This window comes from Falco cherrug, chromosome 10, assembly GCF_023634085.1.
Source record: "Falco cherrug isolate bFalChe1 chromosome 10, bFalChe1.pri, whole genome shotgun sequence".
NCBI classification, from domain to species: domain Eukaryota; kingdom Metazoa; phylum Chordata; class Aves; order Falconiformes; family Falconidae; genus Falco; species Falco cherrug.
The window spans coordinates 21,853,061-21,873,184 of NC_073706.1; the positions used below are offsets into that span (position 1 = coordinate 21,853,061).

Genomic DNA, 20,124 nt, shown 5'->3' on the forward strand with positions numbered 1-20,124 from the left:
TTGCCTGGAGCTAGGTGGAAGGGTGGAAGATAGGGTCCAGCTTATGGCCAAGGAATGGGAGCATCAAAACAATTGCCTGGTGAATTAGGAGATTCCTGCAAAGTGACAAATATGCCTGGGGGCCACTTGGATCCATCTTCCCAGCCTAGGCTGAACTGCCGAAGTCTTGCCCTCCTGGGCTTAATGGAGAGGTGTGAGTTACAGTTCAGCCCCACTGCCAGCTCTTCTGGTTGCTTTTTATTCCACCTGCTCTTCATTGCTCTTGCACCAGCAGGGAGGGGTTGATAATTGCATTAATCTAGTGAAAGGACTAACTAAGGGCCATAGGTGAGTTGACAGTGGATTAGAAGGTGAAAAGGTAGGGCATAAACTTACCCATGGAAAGGTGATTTTTTTTGTTTGCCCAGGAGTAAGCAGAAACAGCACCTGATGGAGCAGAAACTCCAGTTCTTGTTACTTCTCTGATTCCCACCAACTATTTCTGGTCATCTGCATCCTAAATCACCTGTGATAGAGAAGGTCAACAGCATGAAAGGAAGTGATGAGTCACTGGAAACTGATGAAGAATCATCATCTGGGGGGAAAAAAACCCTCCAGGTTCACAGGTGGGAGGGAAGGTTGCCTTGCTTTGACCTAGCTTTGGAGAGGAAGTAAAAACAACTGTCTAAAAACAACAACAAAAAGGTGGAGCCCAGAAAATGCAGAAGACTGATAGTAATGAAATAAGCTGCAAATCAGTTGATCAGAAGAGTACAAGGATAGCTGATGAAATCTTGTAAGTTGATAAAAAGGCACAAGGGCAAAAGGAATGATTTCTAGGTGAGAATGGTAATATAACCACAGTGTAAAAAAGCAAGAGGATAAAGAGGTAACATCCCAAACAGCTGGTGTGTTGGATGTAAATTTCTCCTGACAGAAAAATTTAAGGTGGCTTACATCTTCATTCACCATTTATTTTCCCCTGTTACAGAAGGCTGTATTAGTTAGTTTAGAGGGTTTATAGGATTAACCTTTAGTGTACAGCTGTAGAACCAAGCTTGTACTCCAAGCCTGTAGCAATACCCACAAAATATCAGTGTTGAGTAAATATTTTGATTTTACATTTGCATAGTAAAAAAAACCAACCCAAACCCCCCCAAAACCAAAACAACTCAGAAAAAGTCAAACACTGTATTGCAGCAGAATTTTGGAAACAAGTCACTAACAGTTAAGGCAGTTTCAGGTAGGTGAGTCTAGGTAGTTAGTGTGCAAAAGCGTAAAAGAGCCGGGTAATACTATTATAAAAATTATGGTTTGCTAGCACTGGTTTTAAAGGCATCATGTAATGTTTTGGAAGTTCTGGAGGACTAGGGAAAAACCTGCTCTTTTTGAAGGAAGGTAAACAAAATGACTTGGGTTGTTAGAGATATCTCTGTTTGTGTCCCCCGAACAACAGAAAGCTCAGAAGTTCACTAGTTCTTTCAAGTAGTAATTATGAATGGTGCAAATTTGTAGGGATATAGCTATCAGTTTTTTAAAGTACTATAAATATAGTTGATAAAGATATTGGATGATACTAAACTGAGAGATGATAAATATTAAAAGCATAGGATTTGTAAATGGGATTTAAATAAATTATTTTTGTTTCAGTATGACCAAATCTGAGATGACGTTCCTGGAAGAACTTGGTGCTCTCTGTGTGTAGAGGCTGATAGGCCACTCTGGGAACAGTACGGTGGATTTAGCTGCAATCTTTTTCAAATTAACATCAGTTCTTAAGTGCATTCCTGGTGTATAAAGGTGTACTGTGATACTTCTGTGTGTACAAAGGGGCATACCAGGCAAGAGGGAAGTTATCTTACTTCTTTGTAATTTTTATGACTGTTGTTGGAATAGTATGCCAAATTTGACACTCCTAAACGAGGACAGACATGAAATGAGATGGGAATTCTGACTGATGTTGGGAGTATGTGAGACTGGTAAAAATACAGTTTTAAATATAAGAATCAATGGGAGGTGAATCGTTTTGGTTTATCAGATGGGATGTGGACGCATACCTCTATTACAGTGAAAAACTGTGGGAACCTGAACTTTGATTATAACTGGTTTTTGAGCCTAGCACTAGCACACCTCGGGGTCCAAGACTGAAACATGAAACAGAGCAAAGGCGCTAAGGCAGACATTTAACTACCGCAGCAACTTGGGACTTTAAAGATTGAAGCGGTATCTTTTTCTGCAAGTAGGGTTGCATGTAAGCCAACGGCAAGATGCTTGTAAAGTAGTCTTGTGGTTTGTGATTTAAAACAAACAAACAAAAAAAAATGGACTTATTGATAAAGAATTTCCCATCTAGATTAAAAACTTGTATTCACTGTACGAGCAACTCCACTGACGTGCACTTGCGTAGCATTTGCTTTTCTACCCAGCATTGCTGCAGCTTCCAGTGTTTATATCTTTTTTGTAGTTTAAAGGCGTTATCCGTCACTGTGTAAGATGATGTCGGAGCAGTTGTTTTCTGCCCCCAGCTGTCTCTAGAGGCATGACACACCAGAAAACTCCAGCTGCTTTTTTTTTTTTTTTTTTTAATGATGGGTCTCAGTGTTTCACATATTCACTTTGACTGGACAACTACAATCTGAAACCCCTTTATTTAGCTAGCAGCAAGTGCTGTGAAAATTACTGAAATTAACAACTTCAGTATAGTTTTTTGCTTAATTTCCTCTTTCTTTTTTTTTCTTCTTTTCAGCAAATGAAAAGATTGAGGACATAAATGGCTGCCCAAAAAATAGGTCTCAGATGGTAAGTAGTAAAGTCTTCTGTTGGTTGTGTGTAGGTGGTTGAGAACTGAGTGAGAGTATGTGACTTCGATGTCTGAGACATCTAGTAACAATTTTTAATTAGTTTTTCACAGTAGTGAGAACAAAGGTATAATCTGAAGAACATTAATATTACAGTTCTTGCCCTGTTGTACTTCCCAGTAGTTGAATTAGGCCTTATAATTTATCACATACTTAAACAATATTATTCTTACATTGGTACTTTTATATTTCTGAAATAACACATAGTTAAACAGGAATGTATAAAAATAAAATCTTGTTCTTTTATATAGACAGCAGTATTAAAAATACAGAATTACATATTTAATTTGAAGTTGGATTGAGAGTTCCTATAGCCTTTGAAAAGAAAATAAATGAGCAAAATGCACTAACTGAAAAAATCTGAAATTGTAAACCTCAAGACGGTTTATGTATGCAACTTGGGTTTAACTGGTAAGGTTTAATTTGCAAAAAAAGCTGGTTTATATCTTGCTTGTATATAATATTTAAAAAAAGTTTTAAATTTAAAAATGAATGTAAAATTAAAGGCATATAGTATCTCAAGAGTACATCTGGTATGAGTGTTGCTGAAGCTAAAATTATAGGCAGAACTTTACTAAGAACATAAATAATAAGAAACTGATTATTCAAATGCATCTTAGGAGAGGAGCATTTAAATTCTATGATACTTTAAAAGGTTATTTCCTTCTGTATCTTGAGAAAAAACTCGTTTTAGAATATAAACTCTTAAATCTCTCCTTTGCATTGCAAATGCTCGCTTTGGGATACGTGAAGTTGTTTTAATGTTTGTCATTTTTATGACTCTGTTCCCAGCTGCCCCTGCCTCCACAATGGCAACCTGTGCACCACCACTCCCATAATTAAATGAAAGATTAAAGGTTGGATGAGAGTTTGCTATCTTACATCAGAAACTGCACTGCATCCTGTTGTTCTGTTTTGGGTTTTTGTTGGTTTTTGGAAGTTACCAATCTTGCTTAAACCCACAGAGCAAGCGCTCTGTAAAAATAAAGCCATCTAAAAGATTTGCCATTGCTACTTCATACTACTTTGAAGCAATTGGTTGCTATTCTTGCTGTACCCACAGCAGCTGTCTAGAGTATAAATAATTGAGGAAATTTTGACAATTACACTTGTGGAACGTTAAATTATAGTATCATAAGAACCGAATTTCAGGACTGGAGTCTATAACAAATTCCAGGACATTGTAACTAAGTCACTTGAAGTCATTATTCTCAATGAAGGAACAAGCGCAGTTCTGTTGGACAGTCAGGTGCACGTTGTAGCTTGCTTCTAGAAGTCAGATCTGTTTATAGGCAGAGGTATGCAGGGGGCATGTGCTGGGTCAGGAGTTGTGAACAGTGCTGGAAAGAAGTGTTTGCTCTGCGCTGTCTCCTCTGATGTTATTCCAGCCACTCATTTGGGAGGGTGGACTGAGCAGCACTGTGTCCCCTGCTCATGAGACCTAGTGCATCAGTCATAGCTAGGGACACCAAGTGGTTTTCCTCACATGAGAAAAGCCAGGATTACGCTTATGGCTTGCGTTTATTAAGTGCATGTGCTTAGAGCTCTTTATCATCTTACAGTAAAGATACTATGGCAAAAACGTAAGTATCTTCATAGAGGCGGTGATCATGCAATTGCTTGCAGTGTTTAAGGAGACAACCCTTTTGCAGATCTTTTGTGTTCTAGGAAGAATGTGCGTGTTACAGTCTTTGTTTAGATACAGCAGCCTTCATCCCTTGCATTTCAATGCACTTTCCTCTGGAGAATGCTTGTGAGCTATATTAAGCGGGTGGGAGCCGGTGTTTGTGTCTGGTACTTCTGGTTCAGAAAGGCAGCAGAGGCTATCCAGTCAGTTCAAACACTCAATCAGGTGATGTCTAGTCTTATTTTTTCAAATTAATCTTTCAGGTACAGGTATCCATATCTGTATTGTTTTGTCTGTAAGGTGGGCACCGCAAATGAAGAGGGTTGGGGGGGGGGGGGGGGGAACCAAACCAAAACCAACACAAAAAGACAGTATAAATGAAGATTTAATTTTGCTTATGAAATAGAAATATAACAGAAGCCTCCTACTATCATCTTTTCCCCTGTGGGCAGTTTTCTCCTTTGTAGGCTCAGGATGCCATGGGCAGACACACGCGTGAGCTGAATTGTGAAGAGCCAGCTCATGTCCAGCCAGATGTATCAGCTTAGAAAGCTGCAGCAAATTGGTATCCTCCAAGCCCATTGAAGGGGGTGTGAAAGCAACTATACATGCTTCCATGTGGCGCAGGCCTAGGCCAGTAAAGCCTGCCAAACCCTAGTGAGCTCAACCCAGAGCCAGATTGGGTTGCTTTGCATTGTTGTTCCCATTGCTACAGTGTTGGAAAGCATCATACAAATTTGCCCAAATTGAGCGTTAGGGACAGCTTGGGTCTGTCAGGCTCAAAGCCAGCGCTAATAAGCCTTGTCAAATCAAGTTCAGTACTGCAGAACCATTTGGGACCATCAGTGCTTATCGACCTAGTCCCAGTGCCAGAAATGGCATGACAAGGACCCCCGCTGGCTTTATGAAAAATCAGTTAGGTGAGAACCTATCGGCCATCGTCATCTTGTCTGGGTTTCTCTGCTGTGGGGAGGATCCCTGTCTTCCTCTGCTCCAGATAAGAGTTGGCTGGCTTTCATATAATTTATTATAGACTATTCTATATCTTGTTCTCTGCGTAAGACGCGTTTCAGGAGTTTCTTTTCCAAATCTCTCTGTTTTTATTCTGTAGATACTCCTCTAAACAAAAGCCTGTAATTGTGATGATTAATTCCAGCTGGCATGCAGAAAATCCTGTGGTTAAATAGAGGATGTAGTGTTACGGAGCACAGGCTCTGGGACCAGGAACGTTTGGAGACCATCACCACAACTGCATTTCAGTTTTTAGGATGAAGGCCCAGATAATATTGGCATAGTTCTTTATAACTGGGCAAAAGAGAGTAACATAAGACCAATTTCCTCTCCTACATGCTTCTTAAAAAAAAAAAAAAAAAAAAAAAAAAAAGCCCGAGGTCAATAAACTCGAGTAGGGCTATCTCTGCTAATTTTTTGTTTGGTTATAGAAAAGAGATATTTTTTTTTTCTTTTTTTCAATTTGCCTTTTGTTTTGGGGGTGATATTCTGCAGGATGCTGAATGTTGAGCTCTACTCTGGACTATATAGAAGGTATTGTTTAATACCTGCCCTTGTAGATTATTCTTACTGATGTGGGTGCCTTTACAAGTGCTGAACGTGACCTATTGTAAAAGGGTTCACATCACTTATATTAGTAAAATGACACAGTAAACAAAAAATAGAGTACTTAAGTGCATTGTTATAGGCTATACGTTATATATCAAGTCTGACTGTAATGGCAGCCTATACAAATTCTGCTTTGTAGGGGCTGTGTTCTGTCTGTGAGGAAATATGTTGTGTAAAATGCTCACAGGTTCTGAAGGACGTTTCCCAGTGACGTTTTAGCACAGTGTGATAGCTTAGCGTTTTATTACCTTCTATATTAATATAGCCTTTTTGTATAGCATGGCAAGGAGGGAGAGAGAGGGAGGTTGTCACCACCTATGATGTGATCATAGCAGATGAGATGTCATAACAGATGAGATAATGGTAAAATTTAGATTATATTAAAAAAAAAAAAGGCGAAGAAGAAGGTGTTTGAAAGATCAGAGCGTTAAAGTAGAGAGCCCCTGGAAGTGAAGGAAAGAGAAGCTCCATATCAGCTAGACTAGAAGTGACTGGGGGGAGAGAGACAAGTAAAGAAAAATAATTTTGAAAATGTGGACATGAAAATAAAGAAGAGAGGGCTTATACTTGCCAGTGAAGGGGTATGTTGGCAGACATGAGCAACTATTGAAGCGTAACTGAAGATGGGACTGGAAGAGGCAATAAAAGAAGTAGCAGCAAAGTGTCTTATAGAAGAGGTAGAGGGGATTTTGCCCCTTGAATGTAAAGGTAAGAAATACTGAATGTGACCTTGGAAAGAGATAGGACATGTCCCTATATATATGAGAAAGAAGTATGAGAAGAGGCTAATGAGAAAACAAATTTATTTTTTCCAAGGTTCAAAATAAAATGAAAAAAATCATCATAGATTATGATGCTATAGAAGAGCTGGAGTGTTAAGTGTGAAAGTCTGAGAAGTGATGGTATGTTACCCTTGTTACTGAAGTGTGAAGGAGTAGGGTGGCAGCAAAGCTGTCAGTGCTGGAGGGAAGGGGATGGGGGAATCTGTAGGTGGATACACCAGACTCTTTCATCTTTCCATGCTAAGCCTGGGGAAGTTGTGGGACACCCAAGACAAGAATTCAGAGCAACAGAAAAGCATGTAGGCTGAACCGACACCACAGTTCCCTCCTATAAATAGAGGAGGAAATAACTGTGGTTTGCATGTAGGTTTCTGGCTGCGTGTCATTATTTTTAAGGATGATTTCTTTGTGTACATAAGTATCTGTGTTATCAAATAACAAAAAGGAGATTGGGGGGTTTTGTGTGTTGACCAGAAGTTTTTAAAGAATCATCTCTTTCTGATGTGGCTATCAAGCTGTCCTAGTAAAATAATGCTGCTCAGTCTTTCTACTACTGTTTGTTTTGCAAACAAAGAATCTCGTACTGTAGCATGGGGCAGAGCTTGCATTTGTCCCCAAGGACTTTGAGATTGAGGTGAAGGCTGTGTTTTTGATGTGATGACTTGATTTGCAAGGAAACCTTACTCTAGTGATGGCAATTTGACTATTCTTTTAGTATTCAGCTGATTTTTTGTATTCTGAAAATGAGCTGTTCTGTAATGTTTGTGACACCCAAAGTCAAAGAACAGTTGGTATGAAAATTCCCCAACCTGGTAGGGACCCTGGTTTGGAAGGGAGCAGCGCAGGGAGTTTTATTTCCGTTGTTGGAGCCAGGTGTTCGCTTCCCTCCTCCGTGTGACCCTTGCCAGCTCCAACCCCTGCTCTGTGAATCTTATCGGTAAAAAAAGCATTAGATGTTGAAATCTTCATTGTTTGTGTGTATGGCACGTCCTATACATATTTGTGTCCTTTTTCTCAAAGAACACTTTAATGAATTGAAATAAACGTGAGTGCTGCTGTGATACGGCCCATACTTAAAGGGTACAGTTGGTTACACATTAGTGAGTTGACTGGTAGGAATAATACGAGCTGAGCAACTAACTGTGTTTGTGTTAATATTCACTAAGTGGGTGAGCTGATGTGTTTTGTACCAATGACTAAAAATGGCTGCTGTATTTGAAAAATAGATAAATTCTTAGTTGCTTGTATTTTTCTCACAGAAAAATTATTCTGTCTCTGCTCTTCAAGAGCAGGCATCCATTTTAATCTGCTCCCCTAAGCATTTTGAGTATTTTTATATGCCCTGTGTTGTCTAAACGTGCCATAGCTAGGTGCAATAAATCTGGAAGGCTGTTGCTCCGGCTCCCTCTGGGTTGCTGGGGCTGAAGCCTGGTCCATTCCCCAAAGCTGAGGAGGACTCTGCTGCCTGGACATGTGCTGCTAATTCAGGGGAGCAGCTCTACTGGAAAGATCAAAAGCATCACAAGCATGTTTTTCCTTTGCAAAATCCTAGCGTGGGATTTTTGGAATCATATCCCAGTGGTTAAATATAGCCATATATTTCCAAGTAATCCTACTCCGAGGTTGCTCTGAGCAATGTAGTAAAGGGAGCTTTTCTGGTATGCCTTCCCCCTGCTTTGCTCGGGGAGTTTGTGTCTTGCTGGCAGTATTTATTTAGAAATTCAATCTGTTTTAATGTTACTGCAGTAACAAAAGGGTCTCTTTCAGCCCTAACCCGTGGTACCTTTCTTCACAGCTGAAGGTTAGCTGTGGGGGGAAGATGTTACCTGGAGCTGTGCCAGACACCGGCTTAGCTCTCTCAGCTTGGCTGGGGGGGGGGGGGGGGCACTTGGCCAAATACTGAGTTTACAAACATTTAAAGCATTTTCTCTAAGCTTCCTGGGTTTCCGTTGATCACATGTGAACTAGTGCTGTCATGTAGACAAGAATGATTAACTACAGAGGTGATCTGCCATGTTGCTTGTACTTAGATGTCCTTCTTATTCACTTAAATAACGACTGTTGCTCCTAGATGAGATTCATTTTACTGCCTCTATTTTTCTTCCAGAGATCCAGACTGTGGTTACGCTGTGACGCTTACCGCTTGTGTATTGTTTTTTGTATTGTGTGTATTGTTGTGTATTGTGTATTGTGAGACAGGCATGGTCGGATCATAGGTTTCTGCGTTGCAGAGCTTGCAGTCTAAATAAAACCACAAGCCACCCTTCCACTCCTGCCCTCATCCTACACAGAAAATAACATGATAAACAGAGCTCGACTGGATTGGGAAAGGCCAATATATACATCTCCCTGCCATAAGGCATCATAAAGTGTCACCAAACAGATACTTGTTTCGTTTCTGGAGGGAAGGGCTTCTAAAACTCTCCTGCATGCAGAGGTGGGAGATAAGGCAGTGCATACGTACTGTCTGCCCGTTAGGTGGTATGTGGTACCTTCAGAGACATTGCTGATGGCAGTCTGTCCTTTCTGTAAGGGGATCATCTTTGCGGTCCCCAACCTATTTCTTTGCCCTTTTCAGTGATGCAAGAACTTAGACATCATTTGTCCCTGAAACAGTATAAGGTTCAATACAAAGCAATAGAGAAAAAGTTATTTTAATGGAAAAACTGGAAGATGTGAGCTTAACTGTAAAAACAGAATTAGTTTCTATTTGATCATTTATTTTGCTGTTAAACTGAATTATCACATCTAAAATACCTATGGTTCTGCCTCCCATGTGGACTAAATACATGAAACAGCAGATGTGTTAAGGGGCCGGGGTCGGTGCACATACGTACGTGGCGATTGCTGTATCTTTCACTTAGGTGTTTACAGCTGCTCCGAAGTCTAGAAAAATAACTCTGTTTGCCATGTCTATTATTTATGCAAAATTATTACATGAATATACCTTTTATGCAATACTTTACAAACATACAGCTTCTTGCTGTTTTGCATAAATGGGGGGAAATGGGAAATCACGGATGACAGTCTGTAGCTTCCTCCGCCTGTGCGTCAGGCACGTGCCGTGTCTGAAACGGTGTCCCTGGTGAGGCCGGAGTAGGTGCCGTAGAGTTCATTAGTTTCCCTGAGACTCTGCTGGTGTTGAGCTTGGTACCATGAGCCAAAATTGTGCTCGGACTAAATTTTGTGTGGAGTCTGTCAGGGATCACTTCTGGTTTTAATACAGGGCTAATGTTATCTGAGCCTTTACTAAAGAAAGAAGGTTGATGGAAGGACAGGTGGAAGTAAACATTCATTTTTTTTTCTATTTTCTGGGAAATTAATTATTTTTTCTCAATGCTGGTGACAAAGACAACTTTTTGCTGCCATTTTGGACGACTACGGTCACAGTCACCTGAGTTTAAAGCTTAGGTCAATAACAAGAGTATCTGCTCATGTCTGCAAGCTTATTCGTGGTTTCAGAGTTGTGCATTGTTGCTTTGCTTTCTCAACTGAAACTCCACTGTCTGCTGCACTGCTTGAAAACAGTACACTGACACTTAATATTAAACAAGAATGTTTTAAATTTCTCTGTCAGGTTTGTGATGTAAGAATGCGAGATGTAAGAATGATGTGAGATGCTGTTTGTATGGTGGTTTCTTCTGGTACCTAGGTCTTTGCTGCTTTTTACAGGATATGTAGTACTAAACTCTTCACTCTTGAGTATCTGAAACAGATCGTAGCTTTTATGAAGCGTTATATGGCCCAGAGAAATAAACTTTTTGTTCAAGTGTCTTGTCATAGATCTTCGATTTCCAGCCATTGCTTATATACTGTTATTTTAATTAGTCTGTGAAGGTAATACATACCCAGATAACTTTATTTTGCTTTTTATGTAGGATTATGAAATATATTTAAACAGCACTATTGTACTTGTCCTAAGCAATTATGCAGGTGAATTTCAGTAAGAGATGTTACTCAGTATCCAGGTGCAAAGGAGAGGGCATATATGTGGTGGTGCCCCTCCAGCCACCAGAATAAATCCATTGGGAGCAGGTGGAGCTGTGACCCTCAGCCCTCGGGACATAAGTATGCATGTTGGCCAGGGCAGAGAGGGTACGCTGTGCCTGGGAACAGGCTGGGGCGGTAGCTCCCTTCCCATGGATCTTTTTTAGAAACAAACAACTGTCAACAGCTATATTGCAAGAGGTCCTTCACGTGACACACAGTTGTATGTATTTGAGTAAACGAAACCAGATCATTTGCTGATGTACTGTCACCTCGCGATAATTGACAATCTGTAATTTATTTGCATTACTTAAATTGTTGATAGGTAGGTTGTTTGATTTTTGTAATTAATGATTTAATAGAGTGCAGCAGTATTAATACAAAACTTTTCTGAGCTAAAAGCTGTTTGTGATAAAACATTCTGCATTGTTCTTTCTACATGAGTTTTGTGAAATTCTGGATTCCTGCTGCAAATTGAAGTTAATGATATACAGAGCCGTCAACACCTGAGCTGGTATTTGAGGAAATACAACAGCGTACAAGAGCCAGCGCTTACTGCATTGAGTGGGTTTAGTGTCAGTCCTTCCTTTGAAGTATTTATGCTTTTTAAAAAAATATTCTTTTAATGTAGAGTTGAAGGATGTTTTGGGAAGAAGTTCATCTTCACTAGGTATTGATGTTTTTAATTTCATTCCAGCTGCACGGCACTAGACACCTAACTTTCAGTCTGTAAGCCCCAGATAGAAGAGGGTCTCCTGCAAGCAACTGAGGAGGGTGGAAATGAAGCATTCATGGGACTTGCTACCTTCCCCATGTGTGTTCACTGAGCACAGCCGTGGCTTCTCCCCATCTGTTCCTGTCTTCAGTTACATATAAGCTGAGATGTAGTGCCAGTAATGTACAGTTGGTGTGCTATGTGCTGAAATCTAGTCAAGTGTCTATCGAGACCAGCAAAGAGTTTCATCTGTACCCTAAATGAATGATTCTCCAGAGGCAGGATACTCTTGATGGCTGTTTTGCAAAGTTGAACTTGTTGCTTAACTAATGATAATTTAGGATGTCTGAAGTTTTCAAATTATACACAAATTATCCACTTCAACTTTTCAAATATATTTAAGGCCTGATCCTGAAAAGCTGATCCAAAAATAATATTTCCAGGGATAGTTTTCAAAGAAATTACCCTTTACTTTTTTTTTTCCCCCATAGGAAGGTTTCAGTTTTGAATAAATAAACATGAAAAAGCCTTGAAAAGCTGAATTTCAAAATAAACTAAAGAATTCTACAACCCTTCCATCTATCTCTCTCAGACCAGATCAGCTTTGGCAAGCTCTGTGAGCCATGCAGGATTGTCTGAAACCATTCACAATAGGGGATGCCCTTTGGATGCTCTTTGATGTAATTAGAAATTTTGGCAATAATGAATCACAGCTTTCTCTGTGGTGCTGACTGCCCCCATTTCTATTTATATTAGGCACTTTATGAGTGAATATGGAATATTTGTCCCGTTCTTTTCAGAGCAAGAGCTGAGGCACAGGAAAGTTTTATCCAGGGTCACAGAGAAGGGGATGCAAGAGATGAGGCTTACGCTAGTTCTTTAGCCTTAGATTAGTGCCCAAACTGTACTTTTCTTAGAAAAATAGAGATCATACATTTGTAACAGAGAGAGTCAACTCTTCACATAGATATGAAAACAGTGTACCTGTGATAACAGATTTTTGTTTCTGTGACTAGGTCGGTTACAGCCTGGGTTCAGCATATGGATTAGCTTAGTTCGCCCTTATGTTACATGTCTGTTACTTCTAAGATAACCACCAAGTTCTGTTAAAATCCTGAAACTTAATTTTGAGAGACATTTTTATCCAAATAGTCAGGAGCAGCATATGAACACTAGGAGCAACGTATTATTTTCTTTAAAAATGCCAACATTTTGATTGCGATAACTACTAATGGAAGATTTATTTTAAACAAAGCGATAATAGTTAGTGCCTCTCCTTCTGGGGAAGATGGAATTTGCAGCTTTGCCTTGGTATTTTTCACATATAATTATGTTTAGGAAATAGTGCGAATGAGACATTATTTGAAGGGAGAACCCCTTCCTCCCCCAAATCTCCAGGGTTTTAAGGATTGTCAATGCAATGCTTAAGATTTTAAGGCTCTTCCAAAGCTTTATGATACAGAAATATTGAGTGTAAAAGCTTGATCTGAAAATACAGACAAGGAATAGATTTTTCCTTATGAAACAGCTTGCTGAAAACAGCTTGAGATAGGCTCCTTCCTCGTTTCCACATTGTATGTGAAGTCTGCCAGAATATTGCATAAGGGTTTGTGAAACTTCAAAAACTTTCACATTAAATCAATCATCATCTTCTTTGAAAACTAATATACTGTACATAACATGGAGGCTCAAGTTAAATGGAAAGCACCGTTTTCAATATAAATAGTGGGTTTTCTGGATAAGCTCATAAAAACTCCACGTCTATCACTGTGAAAGCTGGGAGCAGACGACTTGCATCATAACATGAGAAACTTCCCATGGTTTCTATGTAAAGGAACCTACAGTAAGTGATTCTGACTTCTGTTTGAGAAAAACATCTGTATCTGTCACATGGCAGCACTAGTGTTATGGTTTACCCTGTCTGTTTGACTTGGCAGACTTGGACAGACAGCTTTGGCTGTAGACCATTTCCATATTCAAGCCTTTGATATAGTCAAGGTTCAACATGTATCGGTACCCACCTATAGGTCTACTTTTACTGGCTACAGGATGGGGATATTTGGGTGTTTGGTGCTTTTTTGTTTCTGGCATGCCCTTTTCTGCTCGTACAGGCCAGGACATGTTTTCTTTCTAGCACAGACAAGAATAGAAATTGAAATTGCTATTACATGACAAGTGCAAAAACCTGTGTGGGTCTGGTGGCCAGTGTTGCCGGAAATACATAATTACTGTAGTGTACTGCTGAGAATAGAAGGAAATCTGAGTCATATACCTGGGAAAGTCATAGTTAAATAAGAATTAAATAAATGTATTCTGATCCACACATAGGAATTCAGTGAAGCTGTTAAATTTGTGTGTACTTGAGTTTCATATGTGTAGGAGCTAGGAAGGAATGAGGAGTGTGCAGGTCTGGTGGGAATGCAAACGATGATGTGCAGTATGTCCTTAACAAAGGTACTTAGAAATCATTAATTACCTGTGACCACTAGCTTTTAATTCTGCTTTTCCAGCAAGAGGCTGATGGTCTTATTGGTGTAGCAAAGCAACTGCTGCTGGTCTGGCATTGGAAAGTTAGGCATGTGTAATAAATATTACTTAGCCATGATGCCTTCTGCTCCCATCTTGCCAAGTGCCACCCAGAGATTTGTGTTAAGAGGAAAGGTGATCGATGACTAGACCTGAAATAGTTTATATGTGGCCATTCAAAAATACAAATTCATTTGGGGCTTTTGGCCGTGAATTAACAAGGCAAGGCTCAGTTTTGGATGCTCCCAGTAATGGCATCCGAGTAAAATAATCACTGTGTATATGTTTCCTTGGTTTTCCTTCTTTTATACAGCTTTCCCCTGTTTTGGGTAGGCGGGAAATGAAAGTGTCCAACTACCATCTTTCCTGCTTTGCTTCTGCTGTGTTAAACATTGCTGGCAAAGCAAATGAGAAATCAGAATTGTCAGCCAAAAAAAAAATTGTAGTTTACAATGAAAAAGGTTATATATGCTCCCCTCTGGCAAATCCAGTCAGTTCCTATCTGCTTAAGGAGTTTAAGCAATGCGAGGACTTGGCCAAGAAACGGCCTATAGAGTCTCGGTGATGATTTGCTGCTGAATGCTGTAATTTCAAGGAGGAGCTGCACTTTGTGTTGGAAGTCACCGTGACACAGGGTCATTAGGCATTTTCTTAGGTGAGATCTATCCAGGAACTTCACTTCTGTCCTAGGTCCATATATCTAAGTGGTCTAACTACCATGCTACTACTTCAGAATAGCTTGTTAGCTCCAGCTCTGTATGCACTGGGGGATCTTTCTCCATAAAACAATATTTGCGGGTTATAAATAATTAGTTTTGCTGTTAATATAGCAGGGGCTAGAGACAGAAGCCTTCCCTGGAGCTTTTATAGGTGAACTTTGTTAAATGTTACACTGTTGGAAATGCTTCTTTCTAGTGCATGTTTGTTGAGAGTAATTTAGCCAAGGGTAGGGCTCTTCACTCAGGCCAGTGGCCACAAAATAGTATTAATACCTTAAGCTATTTGACATATGAAGATTTCAGTCGCTTTCTTAACTTTAGTTTTTACAACAGGAAAAATTGATGATTGCTTCCCTCATGCATCCCAGCATCACATCTTTCATTCTTGGCACCTCACCGGGGTTAGCAGACAGCTCTGGTCGAGCATTCAGGGCTTTTGCCTCTTCAGAGGCTCAAGTGCCAAATGAGCATGAGCCCTTTTCCCCTGGAGCTGGATAGCAGTCCTAAACCACTTTCATGTGGGCCACCAGCCAGTCATTGTGTGGGAAGCACCTTGAATTCCTACCAACACTAAATTTGAATCATCTCAGCTATAGACCTGCATTCTGTGTTTCAATTTCTTCTTGAAAGTCCCCAAATTTCTTTCCATTTTCCTTTTCAGGCTTTATTTTTCCTTCAAAATCAACTAATTGCTCACATTCCTGTCATTCTGCCAAGTAACGCTGTTGTTATCGTTACAGATACTGCATAAATGTTAACAGAATCATTGATGCGTTTTTATCCTTCATTTGTTTGTTTTTTTAGTGAATTCCATGTATGTGCAATGCTGTACTTCTCCATAGGATCTTATCGTAGCACTTCATGTTCTGAATGTAAGAGGTTTGCTTTTGCAAGCCTCTGTTATTACCACTTTATTTCATTGTGCTTGGTTTTAAGTACGGAAATGGGACACTTTCCTGTTTCTAGAAGGTTTTGATTATTATGAGTTCTTGACTGTAATGCACCAGAGATTTTTGACAGTCCAAGTTCTGTATCTTTTTTACTGCATCTTTATTTTTTAATATCGTCATTCTTTTTCTATACCAGTCTAGCACCAAGCCCTGTTTTTCACAGCCTTTAGCTAGGCATTACAGCTGGTGTGGCGAGGTAGCCATCTGTGCCTTCGTACGGCAGCGAGGTCCAGGGCACTCACCCTGTGGGCCAAATTCACACCTCAGGCATTGGCGCTTGAAGTCATCCCCCGGGAGGTGGGAGCGGTGTATCTTAATTAAGTGGCTAAAGTGCTCAGTAAAAACTGCGTCGTTGTCCCAGGGAAGAAGTGGAGTTGACTTTAAAGGGGACTCCTGAATCTGAATCTGATCTGCAATGAGCATGAGATGAAGTAGTCAGCAAGGACTACTCTGTAGCACCAAGAGTGAGGGCACGGGTGAGGAGGCACTTGCTACCCAGAAGTAGATTTTAATCCTCTGGTCACTCTGGCCTCCAGGACAGTTTGAGCCAAGATGAGGGACCTGGGAAGAAAAGCAAAGCAGGACTGAAAGAGCTCCTTGGAGCTTTTACAGCTGCAGATCTGGAGTGGAGATGAGATATTGCTTATCTTTACTCACTAACCTGAGGAATCCTCCTGATTAACAGAGGAGACGTCTACTCACAGCTGTGGAAGTCTGGAGATGTTCTTGTAATGATGCAGCTTGTTAAGTGGAGGTAGTAGAAATGGATTGATGCTTTTATGTGATGTTTATTCTTGCAAAGGTGAACCTTGGCTTTCTGGCAAAATCCCAATCACCTCAATAAAAGAGCGGTGTTGGAAACTTGAAAGGGTTGTTGAGTGCTGAGGAAGGAAATGGGTAGAGATGGGCTGTCGTGTCGTATTGAACTGTGGATAAATGAACCTTTGAACTGCACCCTGCTACGGGCTGTAAGTTCTGAATGTTACAGGAAATGTGTTCTTCGGTATCTATCTGGGTTTGAAAGTATATAGTATATCTCAAAGTGTAATGAGGTTGATAGAAGTTTTGAGCATGTCGGTGTTTCTAATTGTCGAAATCACAGGTAATGCCAGTAACTTTCTCCCCCCCCCCCAATAGAAAAGAATGTTTTTATTGTTATAGTTATAGACAATAAATGGAAGTACCTTGAGAGTAATCCGTGCTGGAGGATCTCTGGCAGCTTCCCTGGTACTATTTTATTACTTTGAGAAGGAAGGGAAGTGAAGTCAGGTGCTGGGAGCTCAGCCTCCAGAACACCACGCAGCCCTCACAGTGTATTTTTTTTGAGGGCAGGCAGGAGCTGACAGGGAAGCTGGATCTTTAACCTTCCCTTTTGATGTCTCCAAACTTCACAGAAGAAAGGTAGTTACGTGAGAGCAAGCGTGGGGGCCTCATGTCTGTCTCCTTCCTTACCTATAAAGTAGAAGCAGTGTTTGGTTGTGATACTTTAGGAATTAGTAAGTTAATGTTTGCAAGATGTTGAGACGTGGAGACCCTGTTTTATCACTTAGTGATTACTATGATGAAATAAAAAATGGTTCAGTGGTATTATCCAAAAGTCTTCTGTGTAACCACACATGAAACATGGTATTTCCTAAAATGCTGTTGCTTGCAGCCTCCCAAGGTGTCTAAGCTTGCTTTTGTATAGAAGTGCTTTGGTCTGGGAGGGGCTGGCAGCTCTCTGCATCATTGTCTGAATATGACAGCAGGGCTTCAGTGGGAGCTTGGTGGCAAAGTTAAGTGTGAAGCTACTGCAAGATTGCGATATTCAGGTATGGTAGAAAAAATGCCATGCCTGACTCATCCAGCCTTTCTGGAGTTCACTTTGTTAGCTGGGATTTGAGTCCGGTCTGTATATAGCAGCTGTAGTCACTACCAGTCGGACTTGTTGTGCAGAAGACCCCTACCTACTTAGAATTAATTTTATCCTGTGCAATTTAGTACCATTGTACCACCTCTCTGAAGGGCAGGATTTGTCCCACAGTGAGGGGCCAAGGTTGCCTGTCCTTTCTGACACGTGGAGAATGTTGCGAGGGAACATTTTTTGGATTCCGGCTGGGGTTTCCAGTTACAGTTTTTATATTTGACTGCTTTTGTGGCTGGAAACTTTTGCCAGCTGTCAACTTAAGAGCAAGTGGCTATCTGCCTCCTCCAGCAAATGTGGCCTCCGTGTTTATTTTTGGTTTTGTGTTTGTTATACATATTGTAGGTTAAAAATCCTGGCATAACATCCTTGACCCTTTAGTAAGATATGTAGTGATCGCCTTTCATGGTTAGAGTATTAACTAACTCATTTCATACAAGTGCAAATAACAGAAAGTCCTGAGTCCTGACCCATGTAGTACTCTGTTTAGGACCTTAGTAACTGAGGAGGTTTCAGATTATGGATTCCATACAGTGAGAAATGAGACTTTTTGTGTGATACAAAGGCTGAGTGCAATAAAGGGTGGCAGGAGATGAAAGTAAACAATTATTACAATGCATTTTATTTCTGTGTGTCTCGTTTGTTTGTTTGTTCCTGAACAGATTGAAAACATAGATGCATGCCTCAGTTTCTTGGCTGCTAAGGGGATTAACATACAGGGGCTGTCTGCAGAAGGTGAGTCAATTGATTGTTTAAAATTTAATTTTAAATGAGGAACCTGAATTACTACTTGTGATTGTAACCAGAACATGGAGTGTAATGGAATATCAATATGGATAATTTACATTTTTTACAGTCTTTACTACTTTTTCCCTCATCTCGGTGTGAAAGGTAGGTAAAATACGTATCTAATCTCCACACAGGTGGCTTTTAAAAATAATCAGTGAGAACAAATTAGAATTCAGTCACTTCTTTGTTTCCTTCTGTTAAAAACCAGAAATTTCTCATCTAAGTTCTATAACTGGCACATGTATCAGAGTGTAGATTTTGCAGATATTTAAAATTAATTGCTGGTTGTTGTTTGCCTTTTGAGAGAGATATTTATTTCCTCATTCTTCAGTTACTCTTTTACCTGAAGAAGTATCCTGCTTGATTTTCTTTTTTAAGGAAGATTTTTTTTTTAAAGCTTGTTTCCGTTTGCATGGAACAATAAAATCTGAGTGTTTATAACAAAAACAAAAAAGATGTTTTGACCTCTAATTAATCACTCTGCTTTTGAGGAGCACCAGCATTTTTCTGAAATCCAAACATGACTCTGTGTACTATATTCCTTTATGCCAGTACATGATATCTGTCAGGAGGTATGGTACCTGTTGGCTCAGAAACTGTTTAACTGTTGTCTTATTAAGAGATTGAATAGATTTCTGTCATCCTCAGCACCAACTTTCATTTACGTTTGCATGTAAATAACAATTCAAAAAAAGCAATTGGATTCAGTAGCTGCTAAGGCAAACTTTGAATATACTGTGTGCCACCTCCTTCAGAGCTCCACAGAACAAATAATTGAATGTGTGGCATCAGGTGAGACTTCAAGTTAGGTTTGGTGACTAAGTGTCTTTGCAAACTTAATTTTGAGGCAGTAATAGTGTTGTAGATATATATATATATATATTTATTTTTTTATATATATAAAACAGTTTATATATACTGTATATAAACAGTACATGCCATGTACTGTTACTTGTGTGTGAATAACTTAATTACCTGTACGTTTAAAGCCATGTTTTCTTCCTCTGAAGGAATCCTATAGTTCAAACAAGGAAGGCAAGGAAGGGTGTGTAGATGTGGTGGGCTGACCCCAGCCAGCAGCTAAGCCCTGCACCGCTGCTTGCTCACTCCTAGCGGGATGAGAGAGGGAATACTAAGAGAAAAAGTGACAAAACAGCTGGATCAAGATAAAGATAGTCTAATGGGTGAAGGAAAGAGGAAGAAAAAAACCAAAACAAGTGATGCAAAGGCAATCACTTGCCACCTCCCACAAGCAGACAGATGCCCAGCCCATTTCCCAACAATAGCTGCCTCCCCACCACCCTCCCACCACCAACCTCAGTTTTTATTGTTGAGAGTGATCTTAATATGGCATGGGATATCTCTTCAGTCAGCTGTCCAGGTCGTGTCCCCTCCCAGGTTCTTGCCCACCCCTGTCTGCACACTGGGGGAAGGCAGTGTGGGAAAAAGAGAAAGCCTTGGCGCTGTGCAAGCATCACTCGGCAACAACAAAACAGCGGTGCCTTATCAACACTGGTGTAGTCACAAATCCAAAACGCAGCACCGTGCACATTATCATCATGGTCTGAAGTCTCAGCTTTGAATTGAAGATTTGAAGCCTTTTCTTTATTGTTGGTAAATGATGTTTATGAAGTGAATGCTAGATACCCACTGTGGATGAACTCTGTGG

The 20,124-nt window shown here is 40.2% G+C and overlaps 1 protein-coding gene across 7 annotated transcripts in view; it reads left to right on the forward strand.

Moving 5' to 3' along the window:
- Nucleotides 1-20,124, forward strand: part of NAV2 (neuron navigator 2) — a 410,392-nt gene that overhangs the window by 251,382 nt on the left and 138,886 nt on the right. For all 7 annotated transcript variants that reach the window (XM_055721725.1, XM_055721726.1, XM_055721720.1 and 4 more), the window contains exons 3-4: nt 2,726-2,778; nt 18,329-18,401. In XM_055721725.1, the coding sequence (XP_055577700.1) occupies nt 2,726-2,778; nt 18,329-18,401 (126 nt within the window). The remainder of the gene's footprint in view (nt 1-2,725; nt 2,779-18,328; nt 18,402-20,124) is intronic.